The following is a 27,992-nucleotide window of genomic DNA, read 5'->3' as shown; positions in this document are numbered from 1 at the left end:
AGGATTGGTTTGTTGTGAGCAATGTACTGAAATTGTTCGTTGATGTTGTAGCTTTCTGTCTTTCTAACTTCGAATTTTAGCATACTGATAGCATCTTTTGTGATGTTTGCTTCCCAAGTTGTACTAAGGTATGCTTCGTCTAGGTAGATAATTTTTCATGAACACGTAGTCGCTGAATTCGATGGTCAGTTCAGGATGAGTTTGTCGAATTTGGTACAGTATGTCATCACTCATACTCTCTTTGAAGGAATTCCGTATCTCTTTTGGATTCTATGGCTTACATGTTAGAATTATGGCGAACAAGTCTCTCATTTGTTCAGCTGAGACTGTGAGTGAGGGTTCGTGTAGTGTCAGTTCCTAGTGGTTGTCATTTTCCAGTAGTCATAAACGCTGGCAAGCTTCTCTGTACGTCTGGAATAGGTATGTCAACGGTCTTGAGGTCTGTGAAACTTGATGCACCCGTATTTCGTGTAGCACATCCAGAATAGAAACATTCGGCGTTGTTCTGATGTACGATGTATAGTATCCCTATTCTTCCAGTTTTCATGACACGTAGATGAACTTCTAATGGAATTTATTGTTTTCGTCGTTGAAAGATTTTTCTTGTTGTGTTCCACATATAACAGTTAGGGACGTCTACGTGTAGTAATATTTTCGCGACTGGATCCGTTTGGCACAATTGGTAAAAAGCTATTAATGTTCTGTTGGTTCGCTTGCAGCTTTTCTTGTCGTGTCGTTTGTGAAGTAAACTCTCTGTCCATTCTCCAACTGTACTGTTAGATGTTGCACAGTTGGTTCTCGTTCGTGTATGGGAAAACCGAAATTCCGCCACGCTGCTTCGTTACTCTTGATGTGTCTCCCTATTTGGTACATGAGGATGTCATCGTTCCTATTTCTTTGTGCGCTCTCTTTGGCTATTTGAAATACTATGTCACAGCCTTTGTCCACACACTTACAGACGTATGTGATGGATTTCAATATTCTACGTTTATGTGTGCTTGGAACATTTTGGAAAGTAGTGTGTTATGTGATACTACCCGTTCATTATCTATTTCCATTTCTTCGCTGTCGGGTGCTCGTATTTTTGCTTTGGGGCCACCGTTTTTGGGCGATCGTCTTCTGTATTTGGGATAGTCACCACCTCCGATTTGTTAGTCGTTCAAGTGCAGTTTGGGTTTCTTTTTGTACATTTTCCATCACTCATACAGCCCGAATTGGTGTTTAATGGCCCGCATGGTCTTTATTCATGTTTTTCGCTAGTATGTCGTACAGTTACGGACCTGGTTGACGACTGGGAAATTCAGATTGGATGATTTTTGTCTATATCCTTCGGATGAATTCTGTGGTATAGCCATATGAGATTGTGTGTGTGAGGCAGTCCTCGTTTTTGTCGTTCGATTGTGTACATCCAGCGTCTAACGGTACCAAATATGTGTTTGTGATTACTACAAAAATCTAATTTCTTTTTGTCTGAGAACTCGGGCTATTATGTCGTTTCGATGCAGGTGGGTTTGTCCGTATCTGGTTGTTCTTTGACGTCTGGCCACGACCAGTTTCATGTGAATGTTATGAACTTAGGTCGTCCATATTTGTTTATGTAGGTCTTGGCATCTTGAGTGTATTCGTGCATGCGTCTCGGACTTCCTACTATTATGAGGGTAAGATTACTAATGTACATAGGTCGTCAATATTTCAATTATGGAAGGTGGATGTATACTTCCGTGCTAGTTTCTTCTGAATCAGTCTTACGTAAAACAACCGTTTCGCTTCTGTTTTTGCATACGTATCTACCAGGAACGGCGGCAATAAGCGGCGAGTGCTGAGAAAGTGATTGTATGTTTCGCGATAACCATAGATCTCCTTGGAAGTGACATTTTTGTTTTTTCGCTATGCCTGTTTCCGGTTGGATTTGTTTCACCTTACAATGGTAGCCGTCTTCTACGTGCAGGAATGTTAATGGATATATCACATGAAAGGCGTGTCTCTGAAATGCGTTGTAGTCCTCCTCTTCTTCGTTGTACAATAGTGTGACGGTTTTACCAGCACTCTGTGCCTAGTATTATGTGAACTTCACTAACTTTTATGAATGCGTCAAACTCTAGCACATCGTTTCAAATATTTCGGCAGCTGACTAGTTGGATTTTAATACTCTCAGCTGTTAGGATAATTTATTAAGGAGTTACACTGATACTTCCAGCTCTGCGACAACAATCGTTACCTGGACTGGGTGGCAGTCAACTAATCTAAAAACTGCTGTGTGTACCCCACGCACAGGAAGCTATCTGCGTATCGGCCTCTGGGGTGCAGTGCACTCCTGACCCATTTATTTCCCTACGGCGCAAGTAGTACGCCACAACCTTTTGGTGTCTGGCTCTTGGTACGCTGCACGTTTCGCAACAGTTGAATTAGGGGCGTAGGTGTAAAACGTTTTCCCCTGGTCCCTGTCCCCCTGAGCAGTGGGCGTGGCCCTATCAACGACTTCTGGTCCGCTCCGATACGTACACCACACTATGGTTCTTGTTGTTGGACAGAATCGTTGTGAGTTATGGGAACGTTGTCGTCGATCTGATAGCGACAAGTAGAGTAAGACTCATCCCGAAGCACTACATAACGCCAACCGAGGATCAACTTGTCTGGGTTCCAATATGACAGACTATTGCCTACAGCGTACTGTTGGCGACAAACGAAGCATGGCAACTCGAGATCTGATTCTTGCTATGAGTAGTCTGTTCCTGACTATACGTTGTGCCACTATGTCCGGATTTCAGTTGTTATCATACATCTTTTTGTCGAAGCCAGTCAACAATCATACAACCTTCTCGTGATGTAAGCCTTTACGAAACTATGTGGCAACTCTTTTCGCCACACCGTTGCCCTGAATCCATGTCGCCAACACACGTCTTAGTACTACATTACACTTAGACCGGACTAAAGCCAACGCTCTGCGTAATTATGTCGGTATCGCACTCTCATATCTCTCATGGCGATGTCTGAACCTCCTTAAGACGGAGATGAGTAAGACGTGTACCTCCCGAGGATATGCTGTGTTGCGATTTGAACCTGAACAGTTCCATTGTCGTCACACACAACCTATAAACCTGTAGCCGTTACGTAATTACAGGGTTCTTCATGTAGATACGAATGACTTTTTTATTGTACTGCAGCATTTCTCGGTGAAATTGATTGATACCATTTTCTTGCGTTAGTACCCAACTTGGTGTCGTGTTATCCCAACGCTTAGATAGGTTTCTTCCCGTCGTCTTAAGGTGAAATATTAGGGTCATGTCGAGTTCATTCATTTGCAGCTATTCGACCAGACATCCTCTGCCAAGGGGACAATCTATTGGCCATTATTGTGTCACCGGAAGAGGATTTCTGTCCTATATTAAAGGGCATTATGGTGGAGGGTCCGGGAATGCTGCCTCTCAATTCTCCAGCTGTCTCCGCCGCTTTCACATCAGAACATTCCCGACGTATTTTTGCTCTCACCACATCGCATGAACAGCTCTGCTGGAAGCAGCGGGCGTAATTTTCAGGTAGCACCATGAATCAACACGTGGATCTCCTTGCAGACGGGGACCGCGAAATCTCTTCCAGGGGCACATATTGGTCCAAACGATGGGCCCTCCTCAGAGTAGTCTGCAATCCAGGAAGCATAAAGGAGTGAACTGGACATGACCCTGACGTTTTTGCATGAAGACGACGGGAAGAAACTGGTCCAAACGTTGCGACAACACGATGGCACAGTGTGACTTCTTTTCTCTTTTGAAAATGAACTTACGTAACTGCGAAATCTTATTTAACATGTTTCGCTTGGAAATTTTGGAGTACAAGTTTTGCAGCATTTGGTCACTGTTTGCATGGCATAACACTTTACATCTCAGACAGTGTAAATTAACCTCCAGGTTTCACCTGTGGTTCTTGAAAATGAATGCGGGGTTGGGTTGAGGGGGGTTGTGTTGTTCGGAGGAGGAGACCAGACAGCGAGGTCATCGGTCTCATCGGATTAGGGAAGGATGGGGAAAGAAGTCGGCCGTGCCCTTTGAAAAGAACCATCCCGGCATTTGCCTGGACCGGGAAACCTAAATCAGGATGGTAGGACGCGGGATTGAACCGTCGTGCTCCCGAATGCGAGTCCATTGTGCTAGCCACTGCGCCACCTCGCTCTGTTAATGCGAGCAATATGCATGCGACGGTAACCCACTCGGTTGCGCCTTCCCTTTTTCCGTCCCATCGTCCGTATGCACTCTACCCGGCTGGCGTGTTTCGCAGGTGGACGTGTGGAACCCGTTCAGCGGGTCGCAGGCGATGCTGGTGACGTACGCCGTGTGCCACATGATGGGCATGTCTTCGGCGTGCTCCAACCCGCTGCTGTACGGCTGGCTCAACGACAACTTCCGCAAGGAGTTCCTGGAGATCGCGGCGGCGCTGTGCCCGTGCGCGCCCGCCGCCCAGGCCGCTGTGCGCGAGCGCGTCGGCTCCCTGCGCTCCAGCCTCGCCGGCCGGGGGCGGCGCGGGGGCGGCAGCGTCGCCGGGGGCGGTGGGGGCGGCGGCGAGGACGCGGCCGAGCGGCGCGCCTCCAGGCGGGGCGTCAGGCAGCTGCGGCCGGAAGACAGTGAGTACACCAGCGGCGGGGCGAGTCTGGCATGGCTGGCTGCGCTTTCTGTTCTAGCAGGCGTAGCGTTCGGGTTTGAAGACAAAGAGGTGAGGTGACCGTCGACCAGTGGCTCCAAACCTTTCTCTGGTCATCACCCACGAGTGCAATCCGACAGTACCTAGCAACCCTTCACCATTCCGCCACCGTCATCAGTATTAGAGGCAAAATAAAGTTTAAAATGAACAAAATTTTATTTGAATTTTTATATATTTAAAATAATGAAGGGGTAAACGATATTTAGTTTCCGTAAGTTTTTTGCTAAAAAACGGACCTATGAGTCCATGAGACAATTGTCACTGCTTATTTTTAACTTTTTTCTAGAATAACGAAGCAATTGTCAGTGCATCACAAGTGCTACCTAAAATTCCTTTCCCGAAACCAAAATTATCTGTCCACAGGGAGGATAAAAAATATGTTTCGTTTGCATCACTCCTCCTATCGACGCTTGCTTCATGCACAACCAGCAACCCTGCTTAAATTCAGCCAAATTAAAATATGAGCACTATACTTAAGGCTATCAATGGTTTGTATGTGTCTAGTTCCACTAATAATAATAACGCGGCCGGCCGAAGTGGCCGTGCGGTTAAAGGCGCTGCAGTCTGGAACCGCAAGACCGCTACGGTCGCAGGTTCGAATCCTGCCTCGGGCATGGATGTTTGTGATGTCCTTAGGTTAGTTAGGTTTAACTAGTTCTAAGTTCTAGGGGACTAATGACCTCAGCAGTTGAGTCCCATAGTGCTCAGAGCCATTTGAACCATTTGAATAATAACGCAGTGCAGGCGCTACAACAGTGTAGCAACCATTACATTCATTTACTGTTGTCAGGTGAATAATTCAGTAATTTCTTGTCTATCGTGGAACTATGTACAATTCGCAGGAGCCATTACCATAAGATATTTAAACATATGTAAAGAGTGTCTCTCAATTTCTCTGCCATAGAATCACTGTACAAACTATGTGTGTAGTGGGTGGACTATGTGAGGAAAATGCTTTCTTTCTTTTCTTCCATACATTCGTTCCACCACATTGTGATTCACTGAAAAAGAAATGTAATTATTGGTAACTTACAGAGTCAGTTGCAGTCTTGCAAAAGAGTGATAATATTAATAATATTTTAGAAATAATTTACTTCCATGATCGACATACAATTGACGCTCTCTGTATTTACCCTCGTAAAATTACAATTGACCTCTCAGGACTGAGTGTATGTGTGGGGAGCCACACGTCCTCTTAATCCTGAAACATTTTTGACTCTTGCGTAAAATTCAATACCGTCTCGCTCCATCTTGTACATGGTTGTTACTAAATCTGAAAGGAAATAAATAAAGCAGCTACAGTCACAGTATCTAAGTCCGTTACTTAAACCTTTGCCGTCGATGAACGAAGAGGCATCGGTGGTAGAGACCAAAAGCAAACAGTTTGTTTGGCGGCTCCACCACTAGCAGCAGTAACTACGCCTGGTTGGTCAGGCAGCTATTCGTCTAAAGTGAAGAGACACGCAGACATTGTAACATTCTTTAGCAGAGGAGAGCAAGAACACGGAGTGTCCCGACACCTCCCCGTTGACGTACACCTCAGCGAAAAATAAATTATTTGAAAGACGCTGGTTAAAGAACTGCTTTCATTTAATACAACTCAAAACGTCGGGTCTTAGTAGACAAAACTGACAGTTGCAATTCCAGAAGTGCAGCATATACTGAAGGATGCGGTCGATGGCACATGAACAATTTTGGTTTTCCACGTACCGTAGTTTATGGTAGAACAGGTGTCCAAACGAGACGTTTCTAAATATATCACTTGTCGTCGAACGCTGCTGACGCTGTCAAAGTCCCACGACAGTACAGCTGGGCGACATGACGAGTACAGTTTCAATCATTAAACTTTCATTCGTGGTAGTCAGTGTCCCACTTGATTCTGGCTTTACAGCTTCCAGTAATTTGTTGCTGACGGTTTGTGCTGATACTTAGCCTGTAAATTCTGACAGTATTTCAGCTGTTCTGATGCCAAAATTCTCGTACCATAGACCTTCTCAACGGTCCTGTACCTTCTTTTATTGCTAAACTGCTGTCCTCACTATCTCTCGTCACCAGTGGTCCTCCAGACATATCAATAGAGCCAATAGTCTGCGTGTTCTGTCGGTGTAATCGGTATGCAAGCAACAGCATGCGCTACCAACATATTCCAAAACGCAGCACATGGAAACGATATTTTTCTGGGCTTATACCTTGGGTTCTGTTGCTAACAGGTAGGTAGCGCCAAGTATTGTGGATAGCCCATCGATTAGGGAGCAGTTGTATACGAAAAAGAAGGCCCATCTTACTCTATCCACGGGGTCAGAATTTGAAGATTTCACGTTGTCTCCACCTTAGGGAATGGGGGAAATCTGTTCGGTATTTCGAGTTGTATGGAGTCTCTGGTGCCCATTAAGGGGCTTGTGGAAGCATGATTTAGTTCATGGGCGTTTCCTGAGGAAAACCGAAACAAGCGTTTTTCACTATTTTTTGGCCGTCAGCAGCCGATATTTTACCAATCAATCACAGAAAATTGCTCAAATTTTAACGGTATATGATCTAGGCATTTATCTCGAATTGCCATTAGCCCGTTTTTGAAAATCTTTATCCGTTATCGAGAAACACTTCAAACACGTAATTTTTCGGTACCAAAAACAAGCCGCGGATTCCAAGACGGCTATCACAAACAAACGGCTACAATTGTAACGAGGTATTCATAGGATCCCGGTGACCAACAACCTTGAAAATTTTCTTGAAATACTTATCCGTTTCCGAGATGCAGAGATTCAAAGTTACCCCAGTTATACACGCAAAGAATGGTGTGAGGCGAAAAAATAGTTTATAAACTGTGCTAGCACGGAGAAATATGTTGTGAAGCGTCTCCGTCATCATCAGAAGGGGTCTGGGACCCCGTGTCATAGTGCTGAAGCACATGCAGAATTCTGTGTAGATAAAGGCTGTTTGAGATGTAAAATTATTTTTCCGTTATATTTATTACACTTAAGTAAACCGTTTAAAATTTTTCTGTCCGTTAAGGTTGTTAAAGTATGAGTAACATGCCCTGCAGGGAAAACAACCAGCGAACAACGATCCTATTATAACACGTAGCCGGCCGGAGTGACCGTGCGGTTCTAGGCACTGCAGTCCGGAACCGAGCGACCGCTACGGTCGCAGGTTCGAATCCTGCCTCGGACATGGATGTGTGTGATGTCCTTAGGTTAGTTAGGTTTAATTAGTTCTAAGTTCTAGGCGACTGATTACCTCAGAAGTTAAGTCGCATAGTGCTCAGAGCCATTTGAACCAAGGCATATAACACGTAGAAAAGCGAATATGTTCTTGTTTAAAATACTCTGACTGAAAAGTGGGGTACCAGCTGCTTCACTCTTCCTTAGCTCTTTAAAAAATTTTCCAAAAATTTTAGCCGGCCGCGGTGGTCTCGCGGTTCTAGGCGCGCAGTCCGGAACCGTGCGACTGCTACGGTCGCAGGTTCGAATCCTGCCTCGGGCATGGATGTGTGTGATGTCCTTAGGTTAGTTATGTTTAAGTAGTTCTAAGTTCTAGGGGACTGATGACCACACCAGTTGAGTCCCATAGTGCTCCGAGCCATTTGAACCATTTTTTTTAACCAAAAATTTTAGCGTGCGAACATATTCGTAATTTTTCACACTGAGAAAGATATAGACAGTGAAAGTGGGAAAGGAACGGGAAAGTAATTAATACTGGAAGATAGTATACAGTAGTTCTGGTGTAGAAAGACCGAAGGAGACAGTTGTAGTATGAGAGAGAGAGAGGGACACACTGACAGTGGAACGTAGTTGATAATGACAGAACAATGCTACGAACAGTGATAGAATAAGAGTGAAGAAGAGAGTATCAGCGAAAGAGCAATAAAAAGAAGGAGAAAGTGGAGGTGGGTGACAGCCAGTGAAAATGAGAAAGAGAGTCTATGACAATAACATCGAGAAAGGGAGAGATTGTTACAGTGAGAAGAGACAGCAGCAATGGGAATGAATGACTGACACAGTAGCAGTAAGAGAGCGTAAGAAGCAGACCATGACAGTGACAGGATACAATATCATTAGGACACAACGAAGGAGACTGTGGCTGTGGGACAGAAGACAGTGACAGAGCGATGCAAAAAGGTAACAACAATCAACTGGGCTGAGTGAGTGATTAAGAGTGGGTAACTGGGCGTGTACGAATTACGGTTATTTGAACTTGTATGAGTGAGAGCTCGATAAAAAGAGCGTGACTTCCTTCACGTGCCACAAATTTTGGAAAAATTTTTAAAGGTTTTGAGGAAGGTAGAGTGAGGCAGCTTGTACCCCACTTGTCAGTCACAGTCTTTTAAACACAAGCATGTTCGCTTTTTTGTGCTCCAAGAGGTGGACTCTTCAGCTGGTGCTCCTGTATCTCGCAAGACAAAGATCAGGCCTTTCTTGAAATCCTAAGGTATGGCGTTAAACTGTACTTACACATCCTCTAGGTATCGTGCGTTTCGTTCTGCCCTAAGTTTCTGTAACATTAGAGACACGCAGATAGCTGTCACATACTTACATCATTCTTCAATTGTAAGAATTGTTTTCTACTGTAGTAAATGAACACTAAATTAGCTCAGGTATGAGTGAAAATATTCTACAAGCATGTAAATGTTGGTGTATCAATTAAGTAGTATTTCGTCGACGTGTTCACAGTGCAACACTTTACATTTCCGTTAATTTACGATTTCAGCTAGTGTTTAGTTCTGCACCCCATGCTATAACTAGAGGTAATTATATAAGAAAGTTCTTGCAATTCTCTGTGTATGCAGCGTCCGCTAAAGGCCAGATGTCACGGTGTGTGGTGGTACGCATCGCTGGCGGAGCAGGATGAGGAAATCCCAGGCGGCTGATGTGCTGGTGAGATGAAGGCCATTGGATGTGGGAGTTTATGCTGCACTATGTGATGCACTCACACCTCACTCTGTTGCTTTCCTCTCTACCAACACCTGACACTCCCCTAACTCACAGCGCACTGGTTGCACTGCACACCGCACTCCGCGGCTTGTCAACACGCGTCACCCCAGTTGGTCTCTAGTTGCAACCTGTTATCACATTCTGCTAAGATGATGCTAGGAATACTGTTACATGTACCAATTTCTCCATTGTAACAGTATTATTCTCTTGGCTGCGTTGAAGTTGTTATACATTCTACTTCAAAAGGTATCCATCAAGTACAATATGGAAGGTCTTGTCTCCATTTTGACAAAAGCATCTCTGACGGAATCACTGTTTCTCTGTAATGACTGGACCAAAATATGGAACGCCGCGAGAAATGCCTGATCGAATGGAAATTCAGAGGGTAGCCTAGCATGCAGGAGGCACTTGTATTTGGCCACGAAAGGCACATGTGTAATGTACACAATACATTGAAAATGTCAGTCGCGGTAAAAATGATGTTCTCTATAGTGGTGTCTCCGTTACGTCGGAGCTGAGTGAACATTGGAAAACTGTAGGTGTTCTTATTGTGGATGCTTCTGTAACTTAAGTAGCCGAACAGCTAGGTCTTTCTACATTTACATTCACACATGGACTCTGCAAGCCACTGCGTGTAAGCCATTTGGGTTCGAATTTCTCTGATTTTATCCGCATGGTCTTTCCGCGAGGAATACGTAGAAGAAAGCACTATATTGGTTGACTCTTCTAGGATTGTACGCTCTCGGAATTTTAACAGTAAACCACACCGTGATACAGAACGCCTCTCTTACTGCCTCAGCCACCACATTTGGCTGACACTTCCACGCTTACTAAATGAACCTGTAAAGAAACATGCTGCTCTTCCTAGGATCATCTCTATTCCATTCTCTATTCCTATGACTTTGCCATAGGGATAAAAGTAAATGACAACGTCAGTCAACGTGTACAAACCTCCATCCAAAAACTGGACATCTCCTGTCCTTCCTGATGTAAGCCACACAGCAGTGTACATTAGGGATTTCAGTTCTCACCATTTCAGATAGGAATACCACTCCTATGATGACCAAGGTCTTCAGCTAGCATATTGGGCTGATGTCCACAATATCCAACTCATATACGATGCTAAGGATAAGGCCACATTTACGTCTAATGCATGGAAAATTTCACCTTCGCCAGATCTCTGTTTTGTGACGACCAGTAATGACGGGATCTCAATGCAAGCAAAGCGAACTGTTTTGACAATCTTGCGGCAAAGCCTACACTCATCAGTCATTTTGGAGATTGGCCTGCAGGTACCAATCATAGACAGCCCACCAAACCCTCGCTGTAACCTATGCATGGCACAATGGGACAAATTCCAATCTCGCATGAAGCAAACTGTGACCAGAATTCCTCCAATTCCGATAAACTATGAACGGTTTAACTGCGAGCAGCCCAAGAAATTATCGTACGCGGAGCTAGAAGAGAATATTTACCAGGCTCTACCAAACAATATTAATCTCTTCTTCAGGTATACAACAACACTGGAAATTCCCAGACTGCAGACTCACTGACCAAGTTCTTGACGAAGAAAGAAGTAAACGTTGGCATGAGTTAGTTGAGCAGCTTGACTTCAGCCATTCCAGCCGTATAAGATGGGGCCTTCTCAGAAAATTAGGGGGTACTGTACATCCTAGCTCGAAACAGAGTGCTGTTAACCATAATAAAAGAAGCTCAGTTATATTTGAAAACTCCAAGATATATGTCCCCACACAACAGAAGAAGCACCTTAAAAATCTCATGGCTGAAGCACTGAAGAACTGCACAGAACAGTCAGACATTGTGACCACTATCTCTGAAGAAGGGTTGATAAATGGAATAAATGACATCAAATCAAGGAAAGCGGCGGGACCTGATGGAATCCTACCGGAGTTTCCAAAGAACCTAGGTCCAAGAGCACGCGCATTGCTCTGCAAATTTTGCTCCGCCATACTGGAAATATCCCAAACAAATGGAAGGAGTCAAAGATAATAGCTATCTTGAAGCCTGGAAAGGACGGGAGATATCACAAGAGCTACAGAGCTATCTCTCTGCTGTGTGTGATGTACAAACTTCTCGAGAAAATTCTTCTAAAGAGAGTGACCCACCTAATAGATGCAGCAATACCCGTGGAGCAAGCTGGTTTCGGGTCGAAGAGGAGCTGCTGCGATCAAGTCCTGGCACTAACCACGCATATTGAACGTGGTTTTTAGAACAAGTAAAAGACCAGTGTATTATTTATAGATCTCTCAGATGCGTAAGACACAGTATGGTTTAAAGGGTTACTGTATAAGCTTGCTACAGTAGTAACATGTAAGAAGTCATTACAGATCTTTTATAATGTGCTATCCACAAGGAAGCATAGAGTACATCTTCACGGAAAAACAAGCAAAGCCCGAATCCACAATAATGGGCTGCCACAAGTCTCTGTGCTAGCTCCTTTACTGTTTAATTTGTACATCTCTGATATGCCGAACTCAAATCACGGAAGTTCGCATATCCCGATGATCTGGCTATTGCTTTGCATGGCGAGTCATTCGAGCAATTGGGCTTGGTGCAGCTTCTTAACTACTAGAGGACCTGACATCTGAATCTTAATGCATCAAAAATAGTAAGCACAGTGATGCACCTGAATAACAAACAAGCAGACAGTAAGCTGCTCTTGAATGCAACAGGCCAGAATATAAGACATGAAAGAGCACCAAAATACCGGTGTGTTAAACTGGACCGCAGCCTAACATTCAAAGAACACCTGCAGGACATCAGCCAAAAACTCAGAAGCAGAGTCAATATCACCCAGAAACTCGCAGGCTGTACCTGGGGAAGTAATGCTACGACACTTCGCACTTCCTCCTTGGCTCTAGTGTACAGTGTTGCAGAATACTGTGCGCCTGTATGGGCCAACAGTTCGCACGTCAACAAAGTGAGTGTTCGCCTAAATGACACCTAGCGAACAATAACTGGAACAGTGAAACCTACCCAAACACGATGGCTCTCTGTGCTGGCAAACACTGAACCTGACCCACTCCGCAGACAACACGCAATCCAAAGAGAAATTCATAAAATTGCTGCTGACACCACACTCCCAATACAAACTGATATGCATGGCCCGACACGATTAAAGCCAAAAAATCCCTTCTGGAACCACTCCTCGAACAATACGGATACCATAGCAGAATGGAAACACCTATGACAACAAGCAAATGTTAACAAAGGACACCTCATTAAGAACCCGGCTGATCGTGTTCCTCGCCTCAACATGCCTCGAAAAACCTGGGTGGCGCTAAACAGAATTAGAACTGGTGTTGGAAGTTGCAACGAGCTAATGGCCAAATGGGGCTACGTGGACGATCCCGGCTATGACTGCGGCGAAATACAGACGATGCAGCACATAATCGAGTGTGCAATTCATGGTTTACGGGACGGTTTACTAAAGGATCTGCGTAGACTCACAGACTGTGCCATTTCTTGGTTTGGTAATTTAAGAGTTTCCGTTTAATTGTTAATTTTTTGTGACAGATTATAACATGTATGCCATATAGGTTTATAAGTACGGTAATATGTATGACTAAATTTATAGTGAATAATATTTTATTACATTTACATGTTAACTAAGTTTCCCATGCTGAATGTGTATTGTACTGTAAGGCATCTGGCAGATCGAAACCAAAATAAATTAACCTATTCTCTCTGTCAATCCTACCTCGTATGGCTCCCAGACTGATGAACAATATTTAATGAGTGTTTTATTTGAGGTACTTCCTTTGTTGATCAACTACATTCGCTGAGGACTCTTCCAGTGAATCTCAATCCTGCATCTGCCCTACTCACAATTATTTTATGTGGTCATTTCTATTCCAACCGCTCCGTTCGCGTACTCCTAAATGTTTTATGGAAGTAAATGGTTCCAGTGATTGTTCTGCAACTGTGTAATCATACAATAAAAGATACTCCTGGGTATGTATTCGCCACACGTTACAGTTGTTTATGTTGTGGATCAATTGCCACTCACTGCACCAAACATCCATCCTCTAAAGGTCCTACTGCATTTCACTGCCATTTTCCAGGGTCATGACCAGTTTGTGTAACACATCGTCATCCGAGAAAAGGTTCGTGGAACTTCCCACATTATCCACTAGGTCATCTATACACAGTGAAAAGTACCTAGTTTGTCACACTCCCTTGGAGATCGGTCAAAGTTACTTTTATTTCTGAAAACTTCTCTACATTCAGATCGACACGCCATATTCTGTTTCCTAGAAGCTCTTCAGTCCCGTCACACTGTTGGTCTGATATTCCGTGCGCTCGAGTTTTGTTTATGAGGTGGTAGCGCAGAACTGTGTTCATCAGATACAAGGATATCGTCAGGAGTGGAGGAGGAGGAGGAGATTAGTGTTTAACGTCTCGTCGACAACGAGGTCATTAGAGACAGAGCACAAGCTTGGATTAGGGAAGGGTGGGGAAGGAAGTCGGCCGTGCCCTTTCGAAGGAACCATCCCGGCATTTGCCTGAAGCGATTTAGGGAAGTCACGGAAAACCTAAATCAGGATGGCGGGACGCGGGATTGAACCGTCATCCTCCCGATATCGAGTCCAGTGTGCTAACCACTGCGCCACCTCGCTCGGTCGTCAGGAGTGCCCCAGGGAAGTGTGATAGGATCGCTATGATTTTCTAGATATGTAAATGATCTGGTGGACAGGGTGAACAGCAATCTGCGCTAGTTTGCTGACGATGCTGTGCTATGGGAAGGGATCGCAGATGGGTGACTGTCGGATGATACAAGATAACTTACACAGAATTTCTACTTGGCTCGATGAATGGCAGCTAGCTCTAAATGTATAAAAGAGTAAGTTAACGCGAATGAGTAGGAAAAACAAACCTGTGATGTTCGGATACAGCATTAGTAGTGTACTGCTTGACGGTGTCGCGTCATTCAGACACCTGACCGTCATGTTGCAAACCGATGTGAAATGATATAAGCACGTGGGGATTGTGGCAGTGAAGGAGAATTATCGACTTCGGTTTATTAGGAGAATTTTAGGAAAGTGTGGTTCATCTGGAAAGGAGATCGCCGCACCAGGTCGGGTCGAAGGAAGACATCGAAGCAATTCCGAACCAGGCCACTGCAGTGGTTAGTGGTAGGTTCGAACAACACGCAAGGCTTACAGAGTCGCTTCGGAAATTCAAATTGGAATCCCCGGAGGGTAGGTGACATGCTTTTCGAGGAACAATACTGAGGAGATATAGAGAAATGGTATTTGAAGTTGACAGCAGGAAACCAACATACATTTGACGCAGGGGGCACGAAGATAAGCTACGAGAAATTAAGGATCACACAGAGGAATATAGACAATCGTTTCTCCCTCACTCCGTCTGCGAGTGGAACAGGTAATGAAACAACTAGTAGCGGTACGCACCGTACTGTGACTTGGGGAGTATGTATGCAGATGTAGATATAGAGCGCCTTTAGGCAATCAAGGAACATGACGTATACATGGATGCTGGCACCTACTGATCGCTCTATCTGCGAGTGAGATAGGAAAAGAAACGACTAACAGTGGTATAGGGTACCCTCCACCAAGCATATTATTGTGGCTTGCGGTGTGTGTAAGTAGATGTAGATGTAGAACGCCTTCCGGTATTCAGTGAACAGGGCGTATACCTGGATGCTGGTATCCACAACCTTCTGGGTTTCGTAGGCGAATAGAACGAGTGAAGTTTCACACGATCTTTGTTTTCGGGGCCGGCCGGTGAGGCCGTGCGGTTCTAGTCGCTACAGATTGGAACCGCGTGACTGCTACGGTCACAGGTTCGAATCCTGCCTCGGGCATGGATGTGTGTGATGTCCTTAGGTTAGTTAGGTTTAAGTAGTTCTAAGTTCTAGGGAACTGATGAGACCACAGATGTTAAGTCCCATAGTGCTCAGAGCCATTTGAACCATTGTTTTTTTTTGTTTTTTTTTTTTTTGTTTCCGGAACCCATACTGAAAAGGAGAGCTTCGGTCTGAAGAAATGTCATAAAACCCGTTCCAAAATTCTACAACAGGCCAACGTTAGTGATGTAGACCTATTGTTTCGTGCGTCTGTTCGACGACCCTTCTTGAAAACGGGAAAGACGTTTCATTTCTACCAATCACTAGTAATGCTTCGCTGCTCTGGAGACGTACGGTGCACTGATGTTAAAAGAGGTGGCAAGTTCTTTCCCATAATCTGTTAGATTGAAACTGTATGCCGTCAGATACAGTAGTCTTTCGCCTGTAAAGTGATTCAGTTGCTTTACTAGCCCTTGATCACTTATTTCCGTATCTGTCATTTTATCATTCGTTTGACTATACGAAGAAGGAGCTATTACCCGATCTTCTTCTGTGGGTCAGTTTTGTAGAAAGACTTTTACTATTTCAAACTTTTCTGTGTCATCCTCTTTTTCCACGGCATTATTGTCGATGAGTGTCATTCGTTTACTGATCTAACGTAAGACCAAAACTTTTTATGATTTTCTCTCAAGTCGGTAGACAGAATTTTGCAGTCGTATTTGTTGAACGCTTCGTGTATGGCCCTCCTTACTTTAATTTTGACTTTATTTAGTTTTCATGAGTCACTGTATCGTAGATCTCTGCAGCATTCAGGGAAAGCGGAAAAACGTTACCCGCTAAGCTAGTGAGAGTGATGTTGACAGACGAACATTGTGTCGAAAACTAAGAGAACGATAGCTGCAACAGTCATTGCTGAACTAAATGACGTACTCGATAACACTGTCAGCACCAAAACAACACGAAAAGAGCGCCTTATGTTGGGAATTGCAAGGCGAGCTGAAATTCCGAAACCACACATTAGCGATGCAAATGCCCATAATACGTAAACGTATTGCCGAAGTCACAGAACCTGAACTATAGACCAATTAAAGCAGTAATTTGGTCGAATGAGTCTTGTGTGACATTCTTTCCAACATCTGGCCGAGTTTACGTCTGGTGTACGCTGTCCCAAGCCTAAAATGCTGACTGCTTGCTGCCAGTGATGATTTGGGCAACCATAACGTGGTATTCAATGCACCCAAGATAGCATTAATGCCAAGGACTACGTGACCATTTAGCCTGATCATATCTATCCAATTGTACAGTATTTGTGCCCCAACAGTGATGCTGTGTTCCAAGACGGCACACAACTCGCATCGTACAACACCTGGTTTCGCCAGCACGAAGATGAATCGTCACATCTCGCTTGGCCACCAAGGTCATCAGATGTCAACATTACTGGGCCTTTGTGGTCTACTTTAGAGAGAAGTGTGCTTGATCGCTATACACCTCCATTATAGTAAGCTGAACTTCCACTGTTTTGCAGGAAGAATGGTATAAGATTTCCTTGCAAAACCATATAGACGAGTGGAAGCTGTTTTGAATGCCATTGGTGCCGGCACACCACATTAGGCATGGAAATGGATTGTGTTTTTGTTTCCATACTTTTGTCAATTGCTGTGCATGAACGTTATGTAGGCTGCAGTCCGACAGTTATTGAATCATATCCCAAGTGGGATTCACCTGCCCCACTATAAATGTTTTGTTACATATTGTACAAGAAAGAATCGTCTTATTTACTTTGCCAAGCATTTTCCTGCGATTAAGCTGCAATTCGTGTTGGGCTCCTGTTGCAGTAATACTTAGCGATGTATGTATATCACCCAATTTTAGACAACAGGCAGCCGCAAAGTATCTTAGATTGATAAGCAAGAGGGAGATCCTGAGAACCACTTACGGACCGTCCACTGAAGCAGTCCTGCACACCAAGATTGCCCAACGAACCTCTGTTGTGGCAAAAGATCTGCTCCGGTAGAAGCAAAATGTTTGTAACAGCTTGTGTTTTAGCAATATCACGCAAATCACAATACAGAAAGAGATTAGTTTTACTGAAAGTTTCACCACAATACAGATTATACAACTCCTAGAGGCAGAGTGCAAAAAATTGTTCAAATGGCTCTGAGCACTATGAGACTTAACTTCTGAGGTTATCAGTCCCCTAGAACTTAGAGCTACTTAAACGTAAGGACATCACACACATCTATGCCCGAGGCAGGATTCGAACCTGCGACCGTAGCGGTCGCGCGTTCCCAGATTGTAGCGCCTAGAACCGCTCGGCCACACCGGCTGGCGGGCAGAGTGCAGATTGTGCGACGTTTCTCCAGTGATGTTTTTTTTTTTTTTTACCGTAGTTCTGCTTGTTAACTGTCACAATCTCTCATCTATTCGAAGTTATTCATGTTTTACCACATATTTTTCAGGATTTGGGCACCTCATTTTACGCGGTGTATTAGTGTTGGTAGTCAGTCATTGGGAGAATCAATAGCATGAAACATAGGAAGTGATAATCAGTGGATACAAAAGCACTTCAGTTACGAGGGGAAATGCCAGCGGATAATCAGCCTCCAAATAAGATCGCGAATTTATTTCTAGAAAGATTGCCTGCTGATATTTAGATGGAGTGAGGGAGGCTCAGCTTTTGGGACCGTTAGAAGGTAGTGGTAGATATTACACGCACTCAGGTATATACGAGTTAGCACATTTAGGGCAAAGCAGTCCACGAAGCAAGTTCACCACTGCTGTTTCTTCTGTACGCTCAGTGTTGTCTACCAACACTAATACAATAATATCCCTTGTTATTTACTTACAGCGACGAATCGTAAATAGTTCAAAAATGGCTCAGAGTACTATGCGACTTAACTTCTGAGGTCATCAGTCACCTAGAACTTAGAACTAATTAAACCTAACTAACCTAAGGACACCACACACATCCATGCCCGAGGCAGGATTCGAACCTGCGACCGTAGTGGTCGCTCGGCTCCAGACTTTAGCGCCCAGAACCGCATAGCTACTCCGGCCGGCAATCGTAAATAGTTTTTGTAATGTAGATGGTAACATTTAGAGCACGCAGCCAACATTTCGAAGAAGTGCCATAAAATCAGCATCAGCAGTATTTCAGCAATATTCGAGGACTGTCAATCTGAAACTGTCTGCATAATGACATTCACAACAAGTCTTGAAACAAGTAATGAGTACTAAAGGCCAAGCGTGAAAATACAATACTACAGGCGGTCTTACATCGGATTCTGTTGATCACAGAGATGGAGAGGTCAAGTGTTTTGTATAGACCCTGGCCTAGTGACAATTTCAATATGTATCGGAAGAACAGGTATACTGTAGCTATCAAAAATCGAACATTACTCACTTTTTGCAGCCCAGGCGTATCCACCAAATCGGTTGGCTTCTTTTGCTTTAGGTGTGGTCTAGGGTGGGACTTAGGCGGCTTAAAAAGCTCCATTTCTCCGTGGGCGATTCCTGAGAAATTTGGAAAAACCACGATTTTTGGGTACCAAAAGTACGAATTGTGAGAATGATCGTTTCTTTAATTTCTGTTCACGGCAAATCATCTAAATGTTTACCATATATTCTTAAGGTGATATTCTCAGGGAACCCTGTAAATTTTTTCGACATCATTATCTGTGAATGAAATCTAAGGTTTCACGGTTACCGTACTTAGGCAGAAAACCTAAAAAAACCGGTTTTGTCTGGTTCTGCACCGTGGGCCACAATTATCATAATAACTAATCGTAGAAATTGGCTCAAACGTTAACTCTACACTCTTTGGACATTTATCTAGAAACTCCGTTTTCCGGTTTTCGAACGTATGTATCCGTTATCATGACACAAGCGAAAAATCCTGACTTTTGGATACCAATTTCTGTTCCTGGAATATCGTCGAAATTTTTTTAATTTATTCTTAAGATGATGGTCTCTGGGAACCTTGAATCCTTTTTACAGATCATTGTTCGTTACCGAGACACAGATTTTCAAGTCTACAGTATTAATGCACGAAAAAGATGCACATAATATCTGGTCTGAGGCGTAAATGTAATTTTAGCTGACGTAGTCAACAAACGGCAATGGTTCAGCGGTCGTAACGATGGTTCTGATGTCATCAAACTTTGATTTTAGTTAGTAAAACTATATGGCGACTTGTATCTGTAAAACTGGCATTTCACGACTGTGTAGGCTGTCTTCACTTGGAAATTATTTAATGATGCCACCTGGCGGTGTAAGCATGTCACAAAGAGTTATTTTATCATACGGAATTCTTTGTACTTGCAAAACAAACACCGCATTTTTAGGCATTGATTTAGTGTAAAAATGTTTTCCATTTTTATGTACAGTAGTGTAAAGTGAAATTGCTTTTGATGGAAGACGGTTTTGTGTTGACTTTATATTATGTGTACTTATTTGTTGTTATATGTATCAAAGCATGTAAATGTGTCAAAGTATGTAAATAAGAGGTCAAAACTTCAGTGTTAACTGACCTAAATAATTTGTTTCACATAAACAGCATACCTTGCTGTAACAGGGATAAGAAGGGAACCAGTTGAGAAACGCACAAAAAAGGTCAAAATGCCCCTCTTTAAACAACTCTCACAGAAACGTGGGGAACCAGCTACCTCAGCCCTCATTCAGCCATCCTCATCAAAAGTTTTGCCATGTTAATTATTTCCGCTTTTTGTGGTGAAAGAGAGTAGCAGAGAGACAGCTACTGTGGAAGGAACAGGAGATAGTGCCAGCGGAAGACAAAGAGAAAGGAGACAGTGTTGGTGGGAGAAAGCAGCAGTAAAAGAGAAATAGGGGTGGATGAAGACACTAGCGGTGGAAGCCCAAGAGAAAGGAGGGAGTGGAAATGAAACAGAGAGATGAGCATAGACGATGCATAGGCTTGGGGCGTCTGTAACTCCCCCTCCCCCCACCTCACCGAACGGTGAACCTTTATCCACTTTACCCCATCCCTTATAACCAAGTGTTAAAGTTTCACGGTGTAGGGGTCGAAATCTCGAGCAGACTCTCCCCTTGGACATATGTGAAGAGAAAACTATGGTGACTGAAGAGAATGACAGACTGTAAGCGAGAAAGAGAGAGACAGTGGCAGTAGTAGAGAGAAATAAAGGAACAAATCAATGGCAGTGCGAAACAGAGACAGTAAACATGGCATAGAAAGAGACAGTGCTAAGAAACAGCGAGTGAGTGAGATGGAGGCAGTCACAATGAGAGAGACATACAGGACAAAGTGCCAACGGGAGAAAAACGAGACAGCGTGAGAGAGACGTATTGTATATAGACAGTGGCAGTGAGAGGGAGATGCTGAGTACGAAGGCTTCGCTACAAGGAGAGACTGGTCGAAAGAACTGAGAATGTTCTGTGATAAAAGAACGCGAAAGTGTTCGCATGCCAAAATGTTTGTTGAGGAAGGCGGCTGGTTCCTGAGTTTTCTGTCAGAGTCGTTTCAAGACGAGAATTTTCGCCTTTTTTGTGCTCTGACAGGGGTGTTTTTAAGCTAGTTAGCTTTAATGACTACATTCAGAAGGTTTTGCTTCTTATGAAATGTGATTTCTTTGTAATCCCGTACGTATTCTGCAGTTTTACGGTGTGCCAATAGCAAGTTACTTGCCTATTTTCCCTATTCTTTTAAAATGTTTAGGATAGTGAATTTTCACTAAGTCAGATGCGATATCCCAGTCCATACCAACTTTTATCGGCCTTTACAGTGGGGAATTCATCGTCCACTACCTCAAGACAAGGTGAAAGCGCCTTATAAACCTGCTCCATGGACGAGATGCCTGTAAGTCAGTTACCAGATTGACATAGCTTGTGTAACTAACTGTGGCATTGTATAACGGTTCATAACGTTCAGGAGAGGCATGTAACTAACCACACAGTAGTACTCCTAACAGCCAGCATGTCGGTGTCTCTGAAACGAAATTATCCTAACTGTGGCTAGAAATCCTTTTCCTATCTGTATAAAACAAATAAATACTCTCTGGAAGGCTTATAAACTACTCACAAAGCACTACCCTTTGTGTATATAATAGCATGAACTCTAGGCTAGAAAAATTACAATAAATACGACAGATACTGATTCGTTACAGATGAACAGGGGCTGTAAATTACAGAAGTGATCATAATGCAGCCACTGCAAAAATATAGGCCTGCAAAGGGTAATACTATATTTTAAAGGAATACAAGCGTTTTATATTCTGAAATTCATATACACTCCTGGAAATGGAAAAAAGAACACATTGACACCGGTGTGTCAGACCCACCATACTTGCTCCGGACACTGCGAGAGGGCTGTACAAGCAATGATCACACGCACGGCACAGCGGACACACCAGGAACCGCGGTGTTGGCCGTCGAATGGCGCTAGCTGCGCAGCATTTGTGCACCGCCGCCGTCAGTGTCAGCCAGTTTGACGTGGCATACGGAGCTCCATCGCAGTCTTTAACACTGGTAGCATGCCGCGACGGCGTGGACGTGAACCGTATGTGCAGTTGACGGACTTTGAGCAAGGGCGTATAGTGGGCATGCGGGAGGCCGGGTGGACGTACCGCCGAATTGCTCAACACGTGGGGCGTGAGGTCTCCACAGTACATCGATGTTGTCGCCAGTGGTCGGCGGAAGGTGCACGTGCCCGTCGACCTGGGACCGGACCGCAGCGACGCACGGATGCACGCCAAGACCGTAGGATCCTACGCAGTGCCGTAGGGGACCGCACCGCCACTTCCCAGCAAATTAGGGACACTGTTGCTCCTGGGGTATCGGCGAGGACCATTCGCAACCGTCTCCATGAAGCTGGGCTACGGTCCCGCACACCGTTAGGCCGTCTTCCGCTCACGCCCCAACATCGTGCAGCCCGCCTCCAGTGGTGTCGCGACAGGCGTGAATGGAGGGACGAATGGAGACGTGTCGTCTTCAGCGATGACAGTCGCTTCTGCCTTGGTGCCAATGATGGTCGTATGCGTGTTTGGCGCCGTGCAGGTGAGCGCCACAATCAGGACTGCATACGACCGAGGCACACAGAGCCAACACCCGGCATCATGGTGTGGGGAGCGATCTCCTACACTGGCCGTACACCACTGGTGATCGTCGAGGGGACACTGAATAGTGCACGGTACATCCAAACCGTCATCGAACCCATCGTTCTACCATTCCTAGACCGGCAAGGGAACTTGCTGTTCCAACAGGACAATGCACGTCCGCATGTATCCCGTGCCACCCAACGTGCTCTAGAAGGTGTAAGTCAACTACCCTGGCCAGCAAGATCTCCGGATCTGTCCCCCATTGAGCATGTTTGGGACTGGATGAAGCGTCGTCTCACGCGGTCTGCACGTCCAGCACGAACGCTGGTCCAACTGAGGCGCCAGGTGGAAATGGCATGGCAAGCCGTTCCACAGGACTACATCCAGCATCTCTACGATCGTCTCCATGGGAGAATAGCAGCCTGCATTGCTGCGAAAGGTGGATATACACTGTACTAGTGCCGACATTGTGCATGCTCTGTTGCCTGTGTCTATGTGCCTGTGGTTCTGTCAGTGTGATCATGTGATGTATCTGACCCCAGGAATGTGTCAATAAAGTTTCCCCTTCCTGGGACAATGTGTTCTTATTTCAATTTCCAGGAGTGTATTTCTCCGAGGTCCAATACATTGTAGTGATAGAACGACTATAATTTACTTATATGTGTGTATATTTATCGATAGATACAGCATACGATGACGTTAACGAGTCTTACAGTGGATATCTGTGTTAGCGAGCCGATGTTTAATTTAAATGATGGATGGCGACTCAGGTAAGATTGTTCTGTTGAGTAGATGTTTCGGGTAAAGGATTATAACATAAAACTGTGAGAACTACAGATTGCTATGCAATGTCTGTCTCTGAAACTGAAACCTTTCAGTCATAAGCCTTCCCTTAGATGTAATGACTTCATCCACCTCTCATTGTCTGGGTTGTTTTAGTAATGTTGTTTAATACACGTTTTTCCCCACCTAGCACGTATATCACTCAGTTGTTCTATAACTCCATAATCAACCGGAATGGCTACATTATTTATGCATATTGGCATTGGCATCTAATTCATTTGCACTTTTATTCCTGTTCTGTTATTTATTTTCCTTTCCTTTCTTGTCAGCTGGAGATACGAATTTAAAAACAGCACTTTTATCTGTTGCAGTGCCTTACATTCGTCTTAAGATCTCATCGTTCACTTTGATTTTCCTCTGTTATTACTCTCAATTGAGCTTTATTTATGTACTACATTTCTTTTGAAATGATAGCAATATATGGAGCAGGGAGCTATGCTAGGCCAGAAAAAACTTCATTCACATATTGTATTTGATCCTCAAAGGCATAATCTTTAAGGGATGTTAGTTAAATATTAACAAAACAACTTCAAAAATTTTAGAATCGATATTCAATATAATCTTAAAAACAGAAAAATCAGTATTTAACATGGTAGACTTTTGATGCCATTAATTTCAAAATACACTTTTACAACTAACAAATAAAAAAACATTTCAATCATTAAACGAAATATCCTTTTCTGAAGTATCTAATGGTTAGGTACACCATTCTAAGACGGTTTCCCAAACATGATCATATTATTATCACTTCAGTTACGAAAGCAACCCATACTAGCAGCCGAAATTACTACAACGCAAGAGAGCACAGTTACAAACAGGTAACAAAATCATTACATAAAAGGGGACACTGACATTTGTTGCAAATGATAAACAGCAATGAAAATGAAATTCGAGCCGAGAACCATTACAGCCTCCACTCTACCCCAACGCTCAATATTCGTCTGCGGTGTTAACTTATTCACATCAATAAGGAATATTCTGGACATCTATATGAAAAGGAACGTATTACAATGATACATGTTACATAAAACTAAAAGTCACTTGAATTATCAGTGACATACTTTGCCTCTCATAAGTTTCTAAAGTAGTACATATACTCACATAAAATAACAAGTTTCTTCTCAGCACATTAGACATCCATGTGACAACATGTTTACAGCCTTTAGCGTCGTTACTCCAAGACTTTGCATTTGACTGTCAAAACGCCACATGGCGTTACAGGGCACATCTTTTCAACGTAACAACTATATCCACTTAATTATATTTTTAATTCCCTCAATATCCGGCCAGGAGCACCATAAGTAAATTGATCTTTGATGGGTCTGTCATAGCACCTTGCTGTTTAATAAAATTCAGGCTCACCAGATTCAATGGGATTACGAAGTGGTGTTGAATGTAAATGCACTTTACCAATAGCTGCATTACGTGCGGAGCATCCGTGGACCTTAACTCAATGGCAAGTGTTTGAGACTTGTTCGACGATAAACGTCATTCGGTTGGCCATGCACCACCCACTGGGAGCGACCATGGAATAATGCAACAATGCATCCCTATAGTCATTGCCTCACTCTTGAAAACTCAAACAGAAGAAGTCAACGTGTCTCATATTTGGCGTATACAATTGTTGCAGTCCATCCGAAGCGCAGTCTACAACATAACAAACAGCTGAGACTAAGCAGTGACTACCACAGACCGAGTGAAGGTTGACGCAGGCGCACCCGGCGTTCAGTCCAGCTGACCGCCCCTTCGCGCACCCCCTATCGCGACGCCACGGAATCCGACACACAGTGACTGACTAGCGACTTCGCTGGCGCACTGCCAACTTACCGATAAGAGTCGGCACGCAGTTCATCTCTGTCTTGTTTTACCAATTGCTCCACTTACGTCTGAAACTTTTGTAATGCCAAATAATCGTAGCTCAAGATGTTCGTAATTTTCCTCTTCGATTACCCTGTGCATTGTTCCAGAATGTAAATCACAAAAGTGAGGTTTCAGACTGATAGTCTGACAATATGCACATTAATGTGTTCACATCTATATCCACAAAAAGAAGTGCATTCTATAGAAGTCCCCGACTCTTCTTTCAGCGAACACTAAATGTTTCCCAAATTTCAAGACGGAACTATAAATCATTTTGGTACTAACATTTTGCTTAGTCCGAAGCAGTAATTCATATATGGACGAATGAAAACTTCTTAGAAACTTAGCACGTATCCAAAGATGTTTCTAAGTCATTGGCTAGGCCACTTTTATCAAGGAAGTCGTCTATTGTTATTAGATTATGACAGCGAGTAAACACACACACACACACACACACACAGACACACACACACACACCAATAAATAAGCGAAAAATATTAAACGTTCCACAGAAAACGATTTAGTGAAAACTACGTGAGTAAGTAGAGTTGATTGATTACTGCGAGAATATTATGAACGGTACATCAACGTTTCTGCAGTGAGATCAGATTATGTATAATGGCGTAAATGGCATTTTCAGCAAACATGATTACAATGAAAATATCTGCTATGAAGCTAAATATGTTGCAATATCTACAGGGTGTTAGAAAAAGGTACGGCCAAACTTTCAGGAAACATCCCTCATGCACAAATAAAGAAAAGATGTTATGTGGACATGGGTCCGGAAGTGCTTAATTTCAATGTTAGAGCTCATTTTAGTTTCGTCAGTTTGTACTGTACTTCCTCGATTCACCGCCAGTTGGCCCAATTGAAGGAAGGTAATGTTGACTTCGGTTCTACTGTTGACAGGCGACTCATTGCTCTACAGTACTAGCAGCAAGCACATCAGTACGTAGCATCAACAGGTTAGTGTTCATCACGAACGTGGTTTTGCAGTCAGTGCAATGTTTACAAATGCGGAGTTGGCAGATGCCCATTTGATGTATGGATTAGCACGGGGCAATAGCCGTGGCGCGGTACGTTTGTATCGACATATTTCCAGAACGAAGGTGTCCCGACAGGAAGACGTTCGAAGCAATTGATCGGCGTCTTAGGGAGCACGGAACATTCCAGCCTATGACTCGCGACTGGGGAAGACCTAGAACGACGAGGACACCTGCAATGGACGAGGCAATTCTTCGTGCAGTTGACGATAACCCTAATGTCAGCGTCAGAGACGTTGCTGCTGTACAAGGTAACGTTGACCACGTCACTGTATGGAGAGTGCTACGGGAGAACCAGTTGTTTCCGTACCGTGTACAGCGTGTGCAGGCACTATCAGCAGCTGATTGACCTCCACGGGTACACTTCTGCGAATGGTTCATCCAACAATGTGTCAATCCTCATTTCAGTGCAAATGTTCCCTTTGCGGATGAGGCTTCATTCCAACGTGATCAAATTGTTAATTTTCACAATCAACATTTGTGGGCTGACGAGAATCCGCACGCAATTGTGCAATCACGTCATCCACACAGATTTTCTGTGAACGTTTGGGCAGGCATTGTTGGTGATGTCTTGATTGGGCCACATGTTCTCCTACCTACGCTCAATGGAGCACGTTATCATGATTTCATACGGGATACTCTGCTGCTAGAACATGTGCCTTTACAAGTACGACACAACATGTGGTTCATGCACGATGGAGCTCCTGCACATTTCAGTCGAAGTGTTCGTACGCTTCTCAACAACAGATTCGGTGACCGATGGATTGGTAGAGGCGGACCAATTCCATGGCCTCCACTCTCTCGTGACCTCAACCCTCTTGACTTTCATTTATGGGGGCATTTGAAAGCTCTTGTCTACGCAACCCCGGTACCGAATGTAGAGACTCTTTGTGCTCGTATTGTGGACGGCTGTGATACAATACGCCATTCTCCAGGGCTGCATCAGCGCATCAGTGATTCCGTGCGACCGAGGGTGGATGCATGTATCCTCGCTAACGGAGGACTTTTTAACATTTCCTGTAACAAAGTGTTTGAAGTCACGCTGGTACGTTCTGCTGCAGTGTGTTTCCATTCCATGATTAATGTGATTTCAAGAGAAGTAATAAAATGAGCTCTAACATGGAAAGTAAGCGTTTCCGGACACATGTCCACATAACATATTTCCTTTCTTTGTGTGTGAGGAATGTTTCCTGAAAGTTTGTCCGTACCTTTTTGTAACACCCTGTATATAACGTATGTAACTGATAGTATTAGGAACATAATGTGTTTTATTAATTGTATCTTCATTACTATTAAATGAAAGGTTCCTATGGATTGATGGTAATGTAGGAGTTCGGTCACCGAGCTGCAAGTCTTTTAAGTCGACGCTACACTTGGCAGATTTCGTGTCCATAATGATGAAAAGATGAAGAGGACAACACAAAACTCAGTCCGCGAGCAGAGAAAATCTCACAACCGTCCAGGAATCGGAACCGGGCCCGTTGCATTGTGGTCAAACGCGTTGACCTCTCAGTTAAAGGGACTGACTTATTATTATAATAAGAAAGGTTACGTGTTGCGGGTGATCTTATCCTGCGTCTTAGATTCTTATAGAGATTTAGATCTTTATTCTCTTCTTTTTTTTTTTAGTGAGGTGCACTATGTGATCAAAAGTATCTGGACATCCCCAAAAACATATATTTTTCATATTAGATTCATTATGCTACCACCTACTGCCACGTAC

The 27,992-nt window shown here is 43.8% G+C and overlaps 1 protein-coding gene and 1 long non-coding RNA gene across 2 annotated transcripts in view; both read left to right on the top strand.

The window, feature by feature from the left end:
- LOC126204252 (neuropeptide F receptor-like) overlaps positions 1-4,521 on the top strand; it is a gene marked incomplete at both ends in the record, with an annotated part of 99,054 nt that extends 94,533 nt beyond the window's left edge. The window contains one exon of the mRNA XM_049938643.1: positions 4,273-4,521. Within this exon, the coding sequence (XP_049794600.1) occupies positions 4,273-4,521 (249 nt within the window). The remainder of the gene's footprint in view (positions 1-4,272) is intronic.
- Positions 4,522-4,585: 64 nt separating this feature from the next.
- LOC126203629 (uncharacterized) overlaps positions 4,586-27,992 on the top strand; it is a 297,860-nt gene continuing 274,453 nt past the window's right edge. The window contains exon 1 of the long non-coding RNA XR_007540319.1: positions 4,586-4,615. This is a non-coding gene — a long non-coding RNA (uncharacterized LOC126203629). The remainder of the gene's footprint in view (positions 4,616-27,992) is intronic.

The sequence above is a fragment of the Schistocerca nitens genome, chromosome 9 (genome assembly GCF_023898315.1).
Source record: "Schistocerca nitens isolate TAMUIC-IGC-003100 chromosome 9, iqSchNite1.1, whole genome shotgun sequence".
NCBI lineage: Eukaryota > Metazoa > Arthropoda > Insecta > Orthoptera > Acrididae > Schistocerca > Schistocerca nitens.
This window is presented reverse-complemented; position numbering and strand designations above follow the sequence as displayed.